The sequence below is a fragment of the Pelophylax lessonae genome (assembly GCF_965119305.1).
Source record: "Pelophylax lessonae genome assembly, chromosome: 3".
Taxonomy (NCBI): Eukaryota; Metazoa; Chordata; class Amphibia; order Anura; family Ranidae; genus Pelophylax; species Pelophylax lessonae.
In genome coordinates, this window is record NC_138770.1 from 201,259,214 (window position 1) to 201,274,200 (window position 14,987).

Sequence of the window (14,987 nt, forward strand, 5' to 3'; positions counted from 1 at the left end):
ATAGTGGGATGTGTCCGAACCTCGGGGGGGATTCCCCCGGTAATCCACGGCAAGCCCTCCAACGAGGTCGATGTTTGACTCTTCTCCATCAGCACCCACAGCTTGTCGGCCCCGTGCCGCCGCCAATCAAGGAGCCTGCCCAGATGGACAGCCCGGTGATATTTTGCCATATCTGGTAGGGCAAGTCCGCCATATTGCTTAGGCAACGTTAAATGAGCCCGCGCAATCCTAGCTCTCCCGTGAGCCCAAACAAACTTCAAAAATACACTGTGGGTTTGGGCAAAGAAGGCAGGCGGAATCTTCACCGGCAAGGTCTGCAAAAGGTACAGGAATTTGGGAAGGATCGACATTTTAAGCAAGTTGCACCTCCCAAACCAGGAGTGCAACCCCCGAGTGCCAAGACTCCAGAAGGCGGCGAACTTTCGTTAATAGGGGAGGGAAATTCAGATCATACAGCCGGTTCAGGTCCGCTGGTATCTGGGTGCCCAGGTAAGTCAAGGCCCGCGTAGTCCACTTAAAAGGTAGTATTGACGACAAGTGCGTCAAAAGGGGGGCAGGAACCTCCACCCCCAATGCCTCAGACTTGTGGAAGTTAATCTTAAGGTTGGAACAGCGCCCGTATCGCTCCAGCTCCTTCATTAAATTCGGGGCTGAGATCATAGGGTTGGTCAGAGAGAAAAGCATATCATCGGCATATGCCGAGACCTTACATTCCACTGAGCCGACCTTGACACCCAAGACATCGGGGTTAGCCCTCACTCTGCTCAAGAACGGCTCTAAGGAGAGAGCGTAGAGCAAAGGCGACAGAGGACACCCCTGACGGGTACCGTTAGAGATGCCAAACGGATCTGAAAGCACTCCATTACATTTTACCTGGGCGGACGGATGGGAGTAAATTTGGCCTATCCAGGAGAGTAGAGTGTCTCCAAAGCCCATCATACGGAGCGTCGAGAGCATAAAGCGCCAATTGACACGGTCGAACGCTTTCTCCGCGTCCGTATTTATCAGCACGCAAGGCGTTCGGGTAGCCCGAGCCACATGTACAATATTAAGGGCATTCAGGGTATTATAACCGGCCTCCCTGGAAGGAATAAATCCCACTTGATCAAGATGTATCAAACTCGGCATGTGCAGGCTCAAGCGGGTGGCCAGCACCTTCGTAAAAATCTTGAGGTCCATATTAAGCAGGGAGATGGGCCTATAACTCCCGCAGCTGGATGGGTCCTTGCCCTCCTTGGGAATCACGGAGATGTGGGCCCGCAGCGCGTCAGGCGGGAAAGACGATTCCCCCTTTCCCAGCATGTTGAACCACTCCACCAAATGAGGGCCAAGCACCCCCATGTAGGTCGAGTAGTACGGGAGAGTAAAGCCGTCAGGACCGGGCGCCTTCCCCGCCTGAAAAGCGCCCACTGCCGCCTGAATCTCCAACAACGTAATGGGGGCTTCCAGCTCCTCCCGGACCGCGTCATCCAGTGAAGGCAATGTCACTGAATTCAGATAATCGTCAATGGCAGATTGCGATATTCCAGAGTCTGGTATATTGTACAAGGACTCGTAAAAACCCCGAAACGCGCCAGAGATCTGTTTGGGCAGTGAGACAAGTCCCCCTGTCGGGGCTGTGACGCGAGGAACATAATTGGCAAGTCGTTGGGCTTTAACCGCGGCCGCCAGCAGCCTCCCACACTTGTCCCCTTCCATATAGAAGGCATGTCGGGCCCACTGCAGATCCGATTTAGCCCTCGCAAACAAAAGTTCCCGAACCTGTCTGCGCAAGACAAAAAGTTCTTGTTCCTCCAGTCTATCGAGACGTTGCTTGTGGGAGGTCTCCAACTTGTGAATGTCCTCTAGGAGTTTCTCCAATTGCTGGGACCTCAGTTTCTTGAGCCGGGCGCAGTGCTTCAAAAAAACCCCCCGGATGACGGCTTTATGAGCCTCCCAGATCATCCCTGGATCGCAGTCTTCAGTGGTATTGACTCTGAAGTATTCTGTGAGTTCCCGCAGTACATCCGCCTGCACTTCCCCGTTGGAAAGAAGGGCATCACTCAAACGCCAGAAACGCGTCTTCCCCTGTAATCCATCTGACAGTTTATACACCAACGAGATTGGTGCATGGTCTGAAAAAGTCGCCACGTCAATCGAGGCATCTAAGATCGCATGTAATTGGTTGTGTGGGACCAAGAAGTAGTCGATACGAGAGTATACTCTATGGGGAGGAGAGAAAAAGGTATAGTCCCGTTCATTGTCGTGAAGCATCCGCCAAACATCGACAAGTTGAGCGTCGTGGAGGGCCTGAAGGATCCTTCTCCGTGAGCCAAGGGGTACCGATGAGCCACCGGAGGAAGTGTCTACCGTCGGGGACAGGGGCACATTAAAATCCCCCCCCAGGATCAATTGGCCCGCCTGGAAGGACGCCAATTTTCTAAGAACCCTGATCAGGAACGCATCCTGCCCTTCATTGGGGGCATATATGCTCGCCAACGTCACCAAGTTCGTACCTATGACGCCCTTTACAAACACAAAGCGGCCGTTGGGGTCTATCAGAGAGCCCTTGCAGGACCAGGGCACCCGCGCAGCTATAAGGACGGAGACTCCCCTAGACTTGGCAGCAGCATTCGTAGAATGGAAGGAAGTGGGGTAGAACCTGTTTGTCAATCTCTGCAAGCGGTCCGTCCGGAAGTGTGTTTCCTGAACGAATGCCACATCCGCCCTTTTGCGGTGTAAAGCATTGAGAAGAACCTTGCGCTTCTCTGGGACATTAAGCCCCTTGGCGTTGAGGGAGACCACCGTAAGCTCATCCATGTCTGGGGGGGTAGGGAGGAGAAGAAGAGAAAAAAAAAAAAAGGGGGGGGGAGAAAGAGGAAAAACGAGAAGGTAGGAAAAAAGGGGGAGGGGGAGAAATAGAAGTAGGCACGGAATCCGCCCTGTACCAACTAAGGGGCAGCACTGCCACCAGGCACCCGAAGACCCCTAAGGGTAAGCAAGTGCAGGCCTAAATGGGGACACGGGCAGAACAGGCACAGCTAGAGCCGCAGGTCCCGGCCACCCACCCAACCCAACCATATAAAAACTAGAAGTGTGAAGGAGATAGAGATAGAAAAACCCTATGTGAGGAATCCCCAACATCCCTGAATGAACCACATTCAACGGAATGCCCCCAGTAGAACCCGATCAATCCGACATCAATTGCAAACATCAAACAGTAAACAGTTAACATAATAGGACCCGGTCCCCACCAAGTCCCAGACCCGCGTTGGGGGAGAGAGATCCCACCGGCAAGGACGCCCCCAGAGGGGAGCGCCGGACATCTCAACAGGCGGCCGCCATATGTCCAGAGTGCGCAGTAGACTACAAACCACCCCACCGCGCACCCTCATTTGCCAAAGGGACCCCCCCCCCCGCAGCAGTAAGGCACATATCTCTACGCAGGACCACAGAACATGTGAGCTCGCCCAAACTAATGGAGCGCCCATTCCCATCCACAGACCCACCCCCTACACCCAATAAGGAAAAACAAAAGCCATCCCTCATGTACAGTCCTAGTCAGCCCCCATCATATGTACCATGTAAACATTGCAGTTCTAGAACCCCCCCACCCCCCAATTCCCCCCCGTAGGGGCACTTGTACCCGAGGAGTATAGATGGCGGTCTCGTCAGATACAGACTTCCCAGCATTTGTATAAAGTCACAGAACGACCACAGTTGTCCATCGCCAGCATCAGCACCTCGAGATCCCCCCATCTCCCCCACCAAAGTCTCAATGCTTCCGGAACGGGGATGGGGACCCCCAGAGTTCCCCTGACGCCCTCCCCGCTGCCTCCCATAAGGGATTCTCTGCACCTGAGGGAAGTGGGCAGGGGAGAGGACGATGGACACTCCATCAGAGCACGGGACCCCCAGGGTATAGAGTCTTCGCCGAATCAGGGCACTGCTATATCCCAGACAGGATTCCCCAGTCACAGCAAAGTCTGTAGCGTACAGCATGGGTATCCCGAAGAGCAGGGGAAATCAAGGAACTTGCCGATCAGGGGGGGTTGAGATAGGGGGAGGCCGCCAACATCCATCCATCCGCGGCTAGCAGCTGGAACAGTCAGTGAAAAGAGTAACCTCGGGGGGTCTGTGGATAGGGCACCCCAATACTCACGGGTCCAGATAGTCTCCGATTAGTCCTCTCTCGCAGCCTCCGGCACCCCGGATCGGGATCGCCTGCGTGCCCGTTGTGGACGAGGGGCTAGAGGAGCGTCACCCCCGCTTCTGCCGATGCCGGTATTCCTGCGGTCCCCTGGGCGGGGAAGAAGCATCAACCAGTCCGGAACCTGTATGGGTTGAACCCCCATGAAGGCGAAGAGGGCCGGTAGGTCCGTTGTAGAGTGCAGGGTAAATGAGGAGTTGGGTTTCCGAACAGTCAAGGCCAGAGGGTAGCCCCACCGATAGGTCACACCCTCCCTGCGTACCATGTCCAGGATCGGGTGCAGCAATGCCCGACGATATAATGTGGCCCGGGAAAGATCCGGCAAGATCCGTAGGTGTGCTCCATCAAAGTCAATTGTATTGGTCTCCCACGCCTTCCGAATTACCAGCTCCCGGTGTGAGTAACGATGGAAGCGGCACACCACATCCCGTGGGCGGGAAGGATCCGGGGAGCGGGGACCCAGAGCCCGGTGGATCCGATCAAATTCAATGTTGGGTGGCATGCAGTCCCCCAGCAGGTCACCCAGGATCGCAGTCACAGACGCGGATAAATCCTCCGTGCCCGTAGCTTCCGGCAGGCCTTTAATGCGGACATTATTGCGCCGGCTGCGATCCTCCATGTCCTCCATGTGTAATTGCATTGCCAGGGCCGCATCCCTCTGAGCCGACTGTTCCCGCTCCAGAGCCACCAGGCGGACGTCCATAGCAGCCAAAGTCTCCTCTCCCGTAGTCACTCTGTCAGCCACCTGCTGTACTTCCCCACGCACCTGTTGTACTTCACGCCGGTGGGTCGCCTCCAGACGGCTCACTATGGCTTCAATGTCACTCGTGCTGGGTAAAGCCCGCAGGATACTCCGCAACTCCTCGTCCATCCCCACTGAGGGGGTCACACTGGCAGATACAGGGCGGAAGGCCGCCGGAGTACGTATAACAGTGTCCGTAGAAGATGCCCGGGGAGTTCCCGCCAGAAGGCCCCGGCTGCTCCACCGCCGCCATATTGCCCGCTGGGGACGAGGTCTGCGACGTGGGGAAAAAGCTCTGGATTTCTCCCGAGGATCGCGGTTTGCTTGTCACTCCAGCTCCCCCGGATGGTCCCTTCGTCTTTCGCTTCTTGGATGTCCTCATATCTCGCCGTCACTGAGCAGGTAAGTCGGGTTGGGTGATAGTGGACACGGAGCTCCGCAGAAAAACGACCCCAGCCGGCCATGACCAGACCACGCCCCCCAGATTCATACTTTTATACAAGAGTAAGGGGGGATTGTGACCGGGCAGGTGTTGGTGCCAAACTGTACAAGTCCCCTCCCTGCTTCTTATTGGATAGGACAGCTATCGACCTGTAGCTTGATTACATTCCACCATAATGTGTCATATTCCTGGCTATAGGCCTGCTCACAGCATCCCTGGCCTGGGACCCTATTATTTGAGAAAAAAAGGACTTTCTTACAAATACAATGCACTTCCGCTAGTATACCAGTCTCTCTCCTTGTCCCTTTTATAGCTCTGCCCAGCCAGGCATGCTCCCAGATGGCACATTCATTCCTGGGCACCACTAATCACATAATAGGATTCTGTCCAGGTCTGTAATACCTTGCCTAGGATTTAGACCTGCAGCAGGGCCCTTTAGATCAATACTGTAGTGTAGGCGAATACATCTTAGCAGCTCTGGGGTGCCTGGCTCCCATGCCTCATCTACTTGAGTTTTTCCCACACTGGGAATTGGGCACTAACTATACCCATGACAACACTAAAGAGGGATTTTTCTAAAAGAGAAGTTAACATCTAATTACAACTTTCCTTTACCATACTGTCTGGGAACAGAGCCATCTAGTGGTAGACAAACTATTTTTGTACATTTAAAATTTTGAAAAATAAAGACAATTTATGACACAAATCTGGTACTGAACATGTTAATTTTTGTTTAATGCTTAATGGCTGGCTTGCTGGCACCCTGTGGTGGGTGGGTGGGTGGCTGGCACCCTGTGGTGGCTGGCTGGCTGGCACCCTGTGGTGGGTGGCTGGCTGGCACCCTGTGGTGGGTGGGTGGCTGGCTGGCACCCTGTGGTGGGTGGGAGTGGGTGACTGACACAGGGCTGTAGGTGGCTAGCTGGCTGGTACAGTGCCTGTGGCTGGCAGGTACAGGGCCTGTGGGTGGCTGGCTAGCTGGTACAGGGCCTGTGGGTGACTGGCTTGCTCACTGGTACAGTGTCTGTGGCTAGCTGGCTGGCTGGTATAGGGCCTGTGGATGTGGGTGGCTGGCTGGCACTGGGCTGCTGTGGGTGTATGCCCTGTGGGTGATACACTCAGCGAGACTAGTCCCGACTCCAGACGAGGCTGTCCAAGGCGAGGGAGGTGGCCTAATAAGGCAGAATGACGTCATAAAAATATCGGCAATATCGGCCAGTTCTGGGGGCGATACCGATATATCGGGGAAAGTGCATATCAGCCCCCGATATATCAGCCTTGCCAATAATCGGTCTATCCCTAGTCTGGTCACCCTATTTTAGACTGATTCTCATTTTCTCATTCCAGAAAGTTCTAAAACAGGTTCTCTGGTCTTCTAATCTACTTTTTTCTGAATGGCTTCAATAAGTTGTTGTGCAGGCTTAATTGCAGATTTAACCACTTAAGCCCCGGAGGATTTGGCTGCTAAAAGACCAGGGTTTTTTTTTGCGATTTTTTACTGCGTGAATTTAACGGACAATTGCGCGGTCGTGCGACGCTGTACCTAAACGAATTTGACGTCCTTTTTTTCCCACAAACAGAGCTTTCTTTTGGTGGTATTTGATCACCTGTGCGATTTTTTGATCATGCGCTATAAACAAAAAAAGAGCGTCAATTTTGCAAAAATAACAATATTTTTCACATTTTTTTAATATGAAATTCCCCCCCAAAAAAATGTAAAAATCAAAATTTTTTAACATTTTCGGCCAATTTGTTTTATGCTACATATGTTTGGTAAAAAAAAAATTGCAAAAAGCGTATTTTGATTGGTTTGCGCAAAAGTTATCGCGTTTACTAACAAAGGGAAAGATTTTTGTCATTTTTGGTGTTTTTTTTTTAACGCGTAATGGCAGCGATCTGTGATTTTCTTTTCGGTACTGCGATATTGCAGCGGACAGATCGGACCCTTGACTGACATTTTTGACACTTTTGGGGTTACCAGTGACATTACTGCAGTAATCAGTGCTATACATATGCACTGTTACTGCAAAAATGACACTGGCAGGGAAGGGGTTAACTGTATTGGAGAGGGAGGGGTTAAGTGTGTCCTAGGGGCGTGATTCTAACTGTATAGGGACATAGTAGAACCGTCTGATCTTCATTTTTATACCAGGGAGAATGACGGGCGGCTTGTTTACATAAGCCGCTCCGCCTTTCTCCCTTCACCGGAGCGATCGTAGTGTGACCGGCGGACATCGGGTCCGCTGGTCACACACACTGACTTGTCAGTGAATGAGCCGCGGCGGGTGCGCAATTGGCTCTCAAGTCAGTGACAGGCGAGTGACGTACCCATACGTCACTCTGCCTGGCCGGGGCTGACCGCCGCAGTGTATAGTCGTGCGGCGGTCGGCAACCGGTTAAATGCCTCCTTTTCAGTTATATCACACTACACTATGGTAGTGAGAGTTTCTTGAGATTTCATTACCAGGCTTCTGTGTCACAGATTTGTATAGCTGCAACTTGGTCTCGTGTACATACTTTTTACAAGGTCGATGTGTCTGCTGCTGCAGATGCTAGTTTCAGTTCTTGCTATCAAACTTTGTCCCTAAAGGGATGATAGAGAAAACAGAATGTTTGTGCTTGCCGTAAAATGTGTACAAATAAGCAGGTGTGAGGTGGGAGGTGTTAAAGTCTCAAAAGGGTTATATTTCATCATTGGTGTCATTGGGAGGAACAGTGCCACGTATCAGTAGAAGCAATAGTAACCCAAGGGCTGAATAAAGGCAAGCAAAGGGCCACAGTTTGGAGACTAGTGCTATAGACAAAACTGGTGACTACTCCTTTGCCCTCTGCTTGCCTTTTTTAGGTGCAGCTTCCACAGTTCACCACCAGCATAATAACAGCCCCTAAACCGAGTCTAACTTTTAAACTTAAAGTAGAACTATAGGCAAAATGTTTTTTTTTTTTTAATTTTTAATAGAGTAATGAAGGGTTATAACCTCCTGTAAGGTTTATTTTGCCGTCTTTGTCCCACTGGGGATATTTACCTTCACTTCCTGTCCCATAGGCAAACAGGAAGTGAGTAGAAATTCCTGCAAATTAAGGGAATCTCTTGGGGACCCCCAGGTCACCATAACTAGTGTCCCCATTGAAAGATTTCCCCTCTATTACTTTTCTGGGGATAACCCAAAATTAGGGATTTTCTTTTACTTTCACTTTCAATGATAATGGTAAACAGGACAATTAGAGAGGGTACATTTCCTTAAAGCGGAGTTCCGGGCACAAAATCTACCTAATCGATTTTGTGGCCATCCGCTTGCTTTGCTTCACCTGAAAAGGAATTGGATAGTTAGGATTATTTTTTTTTACTTGCCTTGTAATTGTAGAAAGAAATACCTATTTTTCACTTCCTCCCTCTGTGGCCGCGGCCCGCGCCGTCACTTCCGGTTTGCAATGATTCCTGGGAGCTGAACGTCATTGCTCCCAGGAATCAATGCGACGGCACCGGCCCCGCTCATCACTTCCGGTGCGACGCCGCATTCCCTGCTAAACAGCTTCTGGGCATGCCCAGAAGCTGTGTAGGAATGCGGCGCCGCACCGGAAGTGACGAGAGGGGCCAGTGAAGGCGCATTCTGGGAGAAGAAGACGCGGAAGAGGATGCAGAAGAGGATCGCGCTGGCTTCAGCTGCCCACAACAGAGATGGCAACGCTGTAGAAGAAATTTTATAAGTGAGTATTTCTTCTTGCAGGTAAGTGCGAACCGGGACAGATCAGAGGCTAGCCATTGTGGAATGTACTAGCCCTGACTGTCCCGGGGGTATGTTAATTGAAAAAATGTTTCTGTGCCCGGAACTCTGCTTTAAAGGGGGCACAGACAGCAAAAAAACTGACAGGTGTTCTAATCCCCCTCCACTCTATCCAAAAATAAAAAAGTTTTGTTTTTTTGTTATACTTTAAGACCTGGTTCACACCTATGCATTTTTAGTGCATTTTCAGTTTTGCAGAAACACACTACAGTCCATTTAACATGGTTTTCTATGGGTCACATTCACATCTATGCATTTTATGGAAGGGGCCAGGGACCCGCAGGTTGTGTTTTTGGTTTCATAGACGTCAAAGGATCAAAAATGTGTATTGAAAAACGCAAAATGCACTTGGAATATGAATCAACTGCAACCTGCAACAGGCCTAAGACCACCTTTTCTGCTATACACTCATATTGCCAGGCACCAGAATCAAAAAATCTGATATTTTGACCTGTCCTGGTCCCAGACCAGATTTCCCAGTGCTAACACAATAACTCCTTAAACTGCAGCAATCAGAGCAGAAATACATATGATGGAACTATAAAGAAGGGAAAAAAATGTTATACATTAGGTGCACGTTGTGATGAAAAGAATACATATGTCTGATATCTTACAGGGGATTTTCCTTGCGGCAGAAGTAAAATCATTGACTATGACTATTCAGCCCGTCTCACGGGAGCAAAGAAAGGGCGCAAAGGAGACAGTCCATGGCAGGTTTGTAATCTTCATTTTTATTATAACAAATGGAAACCATTCACTAGTGAACAATAGAATCATTTTAAAATGACCTGGTACAACATGGAAAAAGTAAAAATAGTTACATTCTACAGAAAAATTGGCATTGCCTATAAAACAAAATGGCTTATTCTGCACCCTGTGGATATGTCACAACAAGGTAAACAGTAAACAATAAACCATTTTGCTTCAATCAACAGAGCTTAATTATGTTGTATCCACTTACCATACATTTACCATTCCCAACATTGTATTATGCACTGCCCCCCTAAAGCTGAAGTTTAATCTCCTTGCATTTTGCCTTCCCTGGTTTCTCCCACCGCCCCCTCATCAACATGCTCATTAAATGTTTAACTAAAACCTTTCTTAGTAATTGCATACCGTATTTTAGACACAGTGATGCCATACCTGTGTCTCTGTTTATTTCTGTGCAATGCAGCCAGATCATGGCTGGTGGGAGGGGCCTATAGGGTGCATAGCTTCGAGAAAACAGAACAGCACCCTGCCTCAGTACTCCTCTTAAAAATCTTCAACCCGGATTCAAGCAGAGTGCAGAAATTCAAAATCCACATATGAACATATCATTAAATTAATATAAAGTCTATTAAAGAGGTGCCAATTTCACAAAGTGCCCAGTGCTTCACAACACAAAATCACTCCACAGGTGCTCCTAAATTTATTGCACTTTGCACTATTAGCACGTGACTGTATTGGGTTTTGCATATGATATTTTGTTATTTTTTTACCTTTTACAGGTGTATGTCATATACATTTAGATTTAAAGGAACAGTACACATTTTTTTACACTAGCACTTTATTGCTTTTTGTAGGATAGTTTCAGATGATTTTTCAGATCAATTGTAGGAGTATGTTATACTTATACACAGTTGATTTAAAGGAACATTACACTTTTTTGTACTAGCACTTTATTGCTTTTCATATTACAATTTTTTGTATATTCGGCATCTGCCTTGCATGTCCTGCAGACTGCCTGGGTTTCCTTTGCCTCTCAGCAGTGCCATTGGGAGGACTGATAACCAGTTGCTTTTATCTAGGGGTGTTAAGCCGCACTGCAAGAACGGTGACACATTTGTCTATATTTTGTTTTAACCGGCATGCAGAATTTTCATTTTCTAGGCTGTCTGGCAAAAATGTAAGTCAGAAGCTGATTGGTTTATAAGGGAAACGGCACCAGTTAAGATTGATCTTGTCTGAGAGTCTTTTTCATTTAATTCCTCCCATTATTTCCCATTTAACCTCTTGTGCCTGACCAGTATTTTACCACCTTAGACAGTAAAAACATGACTTGTTGGCAATATTATTAGGAAAATAATACTTAAAAATATATTAAGGCTGGTATATTTTCCAGAAAGGATAGCAAATCTACCAGTGTCAGACTGATAGTTAATTTGATGCTTCATCTCTAATACTAAAGGCTCAAAAGCATGGTGAAAGAGAACAAAGTGTGTGAAGAGTGTAGACAGATTTAAAGCAGAAGAAAAGGTAAAAACGCTTACATAAGTTCCAACGGTCAGCATCTTCTCCCAGGCTTCTTCCAGCTGCCAATCTTCGGCCCCCGTGATTGGCCAGTGGGGGATGACATCACTTCCATGCATGGACAGAAGTGCAGTCATCCCAGCACCAAGGCAGTGTGCCAGAATGTAAACTGAGCTGTGCATGTGCAGCTCAGTGTGCATTCTTCAATCTTCACAATTTTTTTATTTTTTGACCTTCGTTTAGCTTTAAGGGAAGGATGCCAACATAGAAGACCAAAGAGAGACAAAAGAAAGAACAAGAGAAGACATGGGAGAAGAGAAAAAGCTGGCTTTTTGTTACTTGATCTCTAGTAATATTTCTGAATAAAAGATGGTCAGCCTAGGACACACCCCCAATGTGCTGCACATGCCCATGGCTGATGTGTCTTTATCAGAATTCCAGATTTGATGGATAGGCTTGACTGCACTGTACTCTGTTCTATCACTAGAAAACTAGTTATGTCACCTCTGCTGGAATATCCCCTGTTTTATTAACATAGCTCACAAATGTCTCTTATTAGGAAAGAATGTCCCCTTCCCCCCTTTACTCCTCAGTTGCCCCTCTTTGTGGGCTGATGTATAGACCTTTTTAAAAAATGTTACTATGCTAGACTTTTCATCCATCCTACCTATTAATGCACTGATTGTTGCAATAGTGACAGAAGGTAATGGTGAAAATATCACTTGTAAGTTTACCCAATCATTTTTGAGTACCAGGGAGCTTAACGGGGGTGTGCCCCTTTGACTAGTTATTGTGTATTAAATAGTGTCCCTCTTTCTAATCTCAGAAAGTTGAGATGTATGTAGAGCTGCACGATTCTGGATAAAATGAGAATCACTATTTTTTTGCTTCGAATAAAGATCACGATTATCGGCGTAACATCATCTTTTACATTATACAAAAGAATTGGGCTATCTGTGTATTTTTTCCCCAAAAAATGCATTTGAAAGACCGCTGCGCAAACACGGAATGACATAAAATTTTGCCCCGACCGCCAATTTATTCTCTAGGGTCTCTGCTCAAAATAAATAAATAAATAATTATAATTATATATATATATATATATATATATATATATATATATATATATATACAGTGTCTTACAAAAGAAAATACACCCCTAACATTTGTTTCCATTTTTTATTATATCTTTTCATGTGACAACACTGAAGAAGTGACACTTTGCTACAGTGTAAAGTAGTGAGTGTACAGCTTGTATAACAGTGTAGATTTGCTGTCCCCTCAAAATATCTCAATACACATTAATGTGTAAACTGCTGGCAACAAAAGTGAGTACATCCATGTCCAATTTGGGCCCCATTGTGTGGCCACCATTATTTTTCAGCACTGCCTTAACCCTCTTGGGCATGGAGTTCACCAAAGCTTCACAGGTTGCCACTGGAGTCCTCCTTTACTTTTTAATGATGACATCACGGAGCTGGTGGATGTTAGAGACCTTGTGCTCTTCCACCTTCCCTGTGAGGATGACCCACAGATGCTAAGTAGGGTTTAGGTCTAGAAACATGCTTGGCCAGTCCATCACCTTTACCCTCAGCTTCTTTAGCAAGGCAGTGGTCATCTTGGAGGTGTATTTGGGGTCGTTATCATGTTGGAATACTGCCCTGCTGCCCAGTCTCCGAAGGGAGGGGATCATGCTCTGCTTCAGTATGTCACAGTATATGTTCAAATTCATGGTTCCCTCAATGAACTGTAGCTCCCCAGTGCCGTCAGCACTCATGCAGCCCCAGACCATGACACTGCCACCACCATGCTTGACTGTAGGTAGGACACACTTGTCTTTGTATTCCTCACCTGGTTGCCGCCACACACACTTGACACCATCTGAACCAAATACGTTATCTTGGTCTCATCAGACCTCAGGACATGGTTCCAGTAATCCATGCCCTTAGTCTGCTTGTCTTCAGCAAACTGTTTTCAGGCTTTCTTGTGCATCATCTTTAGAAGAGGCTTCCTTCTGGGATGACAGCCATGCAGACCAGTTTGATGCAGTGTGCAGCGTATGGTCTGAGCACTGACAGGATGATCCCCCAACCCTTCAACCTCTGCAGCAATGCTGGCAGCACTCATTTGTCTACTTCCCAACGACAACCTCTGGATATGACCATGAGCACGTGCACTCAACTTCGACCATGGCGAGGCCTGTTCTGAGTGGAACCTGTCCTGTTAAACCACTGTATAGTCTTGGACACCATTCTGCAGCTCAGTTTCAGGGTCTTGGCAATCTTCTTATAGCCTAGGCTATCTTTATGTAGAGCAACAATTCTTTTTTTCAGATCTTCAGAGAGAGGACTCCAGTGACAACCTATGAAGCTCTGGTAAACTCCATGCCCAACAGGGTTAAGGCAATGCTGGAAAATAATGGTGGCCACACAAAATATTGACACTTTGGGCCCAAATTTTCTTTTAGGGGTGTACTCACTTTTGTTGGCAGCGGCTTAGACATTAATGGCTGTGTGTTGAATTATTTTGAGGGGACAGCAAATTTACACTGCTATACAAGCTTTACACTCACTACTTGTATAGCAGTGTAAATTTGCTGTCCCCTCAAAAGTGTAATTTCCTCAGTGTTGTCACATGAAAAGATATAATAAAATATTTACAAAAATGTGAGGGGTGTACTCACTTCTATGATATACTGTGTGTGTGTGTGTGTATACATACATATATATATATATATATATATATATATATATATACAGTGCCTTGCGAAAGTATTCGGCCCCCTTGAACTTTGCGACCTTTTGCCACATTTCAGGCTTCAAACATAAAGATATAAAACTGTAATATTTTGTGAAGAATCAACAATTTGTGAACAGCAGTTTTCAGTTCTTTCCACAGATTCTCGATTGGATTCAGGTCTGGACTTTGACTTGGTCATTCTAACACCTGGATATGTTTATTTGTGAACCATTCCATTGTAGATTTTGCTTTATGTTTTGGATCATTGTCTTGTTGGAAGACAAATCTCCGTCCCAGTCTCAGGTCTTTTGCAGACTCCATCAGGTTTTCTTCCAGAATGGTCCTGTATTTGCCTCCATCCATCTTCCCATCAATTTTAACCATCTTCCCTGTCCCTGCTGAAGAAAAGCAGGCCCAAACCATGATGCTGCCACCACCATGTTTGACAGTTGGGGATGGTGTGTTCAGGGTGATGAGCTGTGTTGCTTTTACGCCAAACATAACGTTTTGCATTGTTGCCAAAAAGTTTGATTTTGGTTTCATCTGACCAGAGCACCTTCTTCCACATGTTTGGTGTGTCTCCCAGGTGGCTTGTGGCAAACTTTAAACGACACTTTTTATGGATATCTTTAAGAAATGGCTTTCTTCTTGCCACTCTTCCATAAAGGCCAGTTTTGTGCAGCATACGACTGATTGTTGTCCTATGGACAGAGTCTCCCAACTCAGCTGTAGATCTCTGCAGTTCATCCAGAGTGATCATGGGCCTCTTGGCTGCATCTCTGATCAGTCTTCTCCTTGTATGAGCTGAAAGTTTAGAGGAACGGCCAGGTCTTCGTAGATTTGCAGTGGTCTGATACTCCT

The 14,987-nt window shown here is 47.3% G+C and overlaps 1 protein-coding gene across 1 annotated transcript in view; it reads left to right on the forward strand.

Annotated features, from left to right (window-relative positions):
• The window catches only part of PROC (protein C, inactivator of coagulation factors Va and VIIIa), a 109,198-nt gene that overhangs the window by 74,538 nt on the left and 19,673 nt on the right, over nucleotides 1-14,987 (forward strand). The window contains exon 7 of the mRNA XM_082249423.1: nucleotides 9,772-9,869. Within this exon, the coding sequence (XP_082105549.1) occupies nucleotides 9,772-9,869 (98 nt within the window). The remainder of the gene's footprint in view (nucleotides 1-9,771; nucleotides 9,870-14,987) is intronic.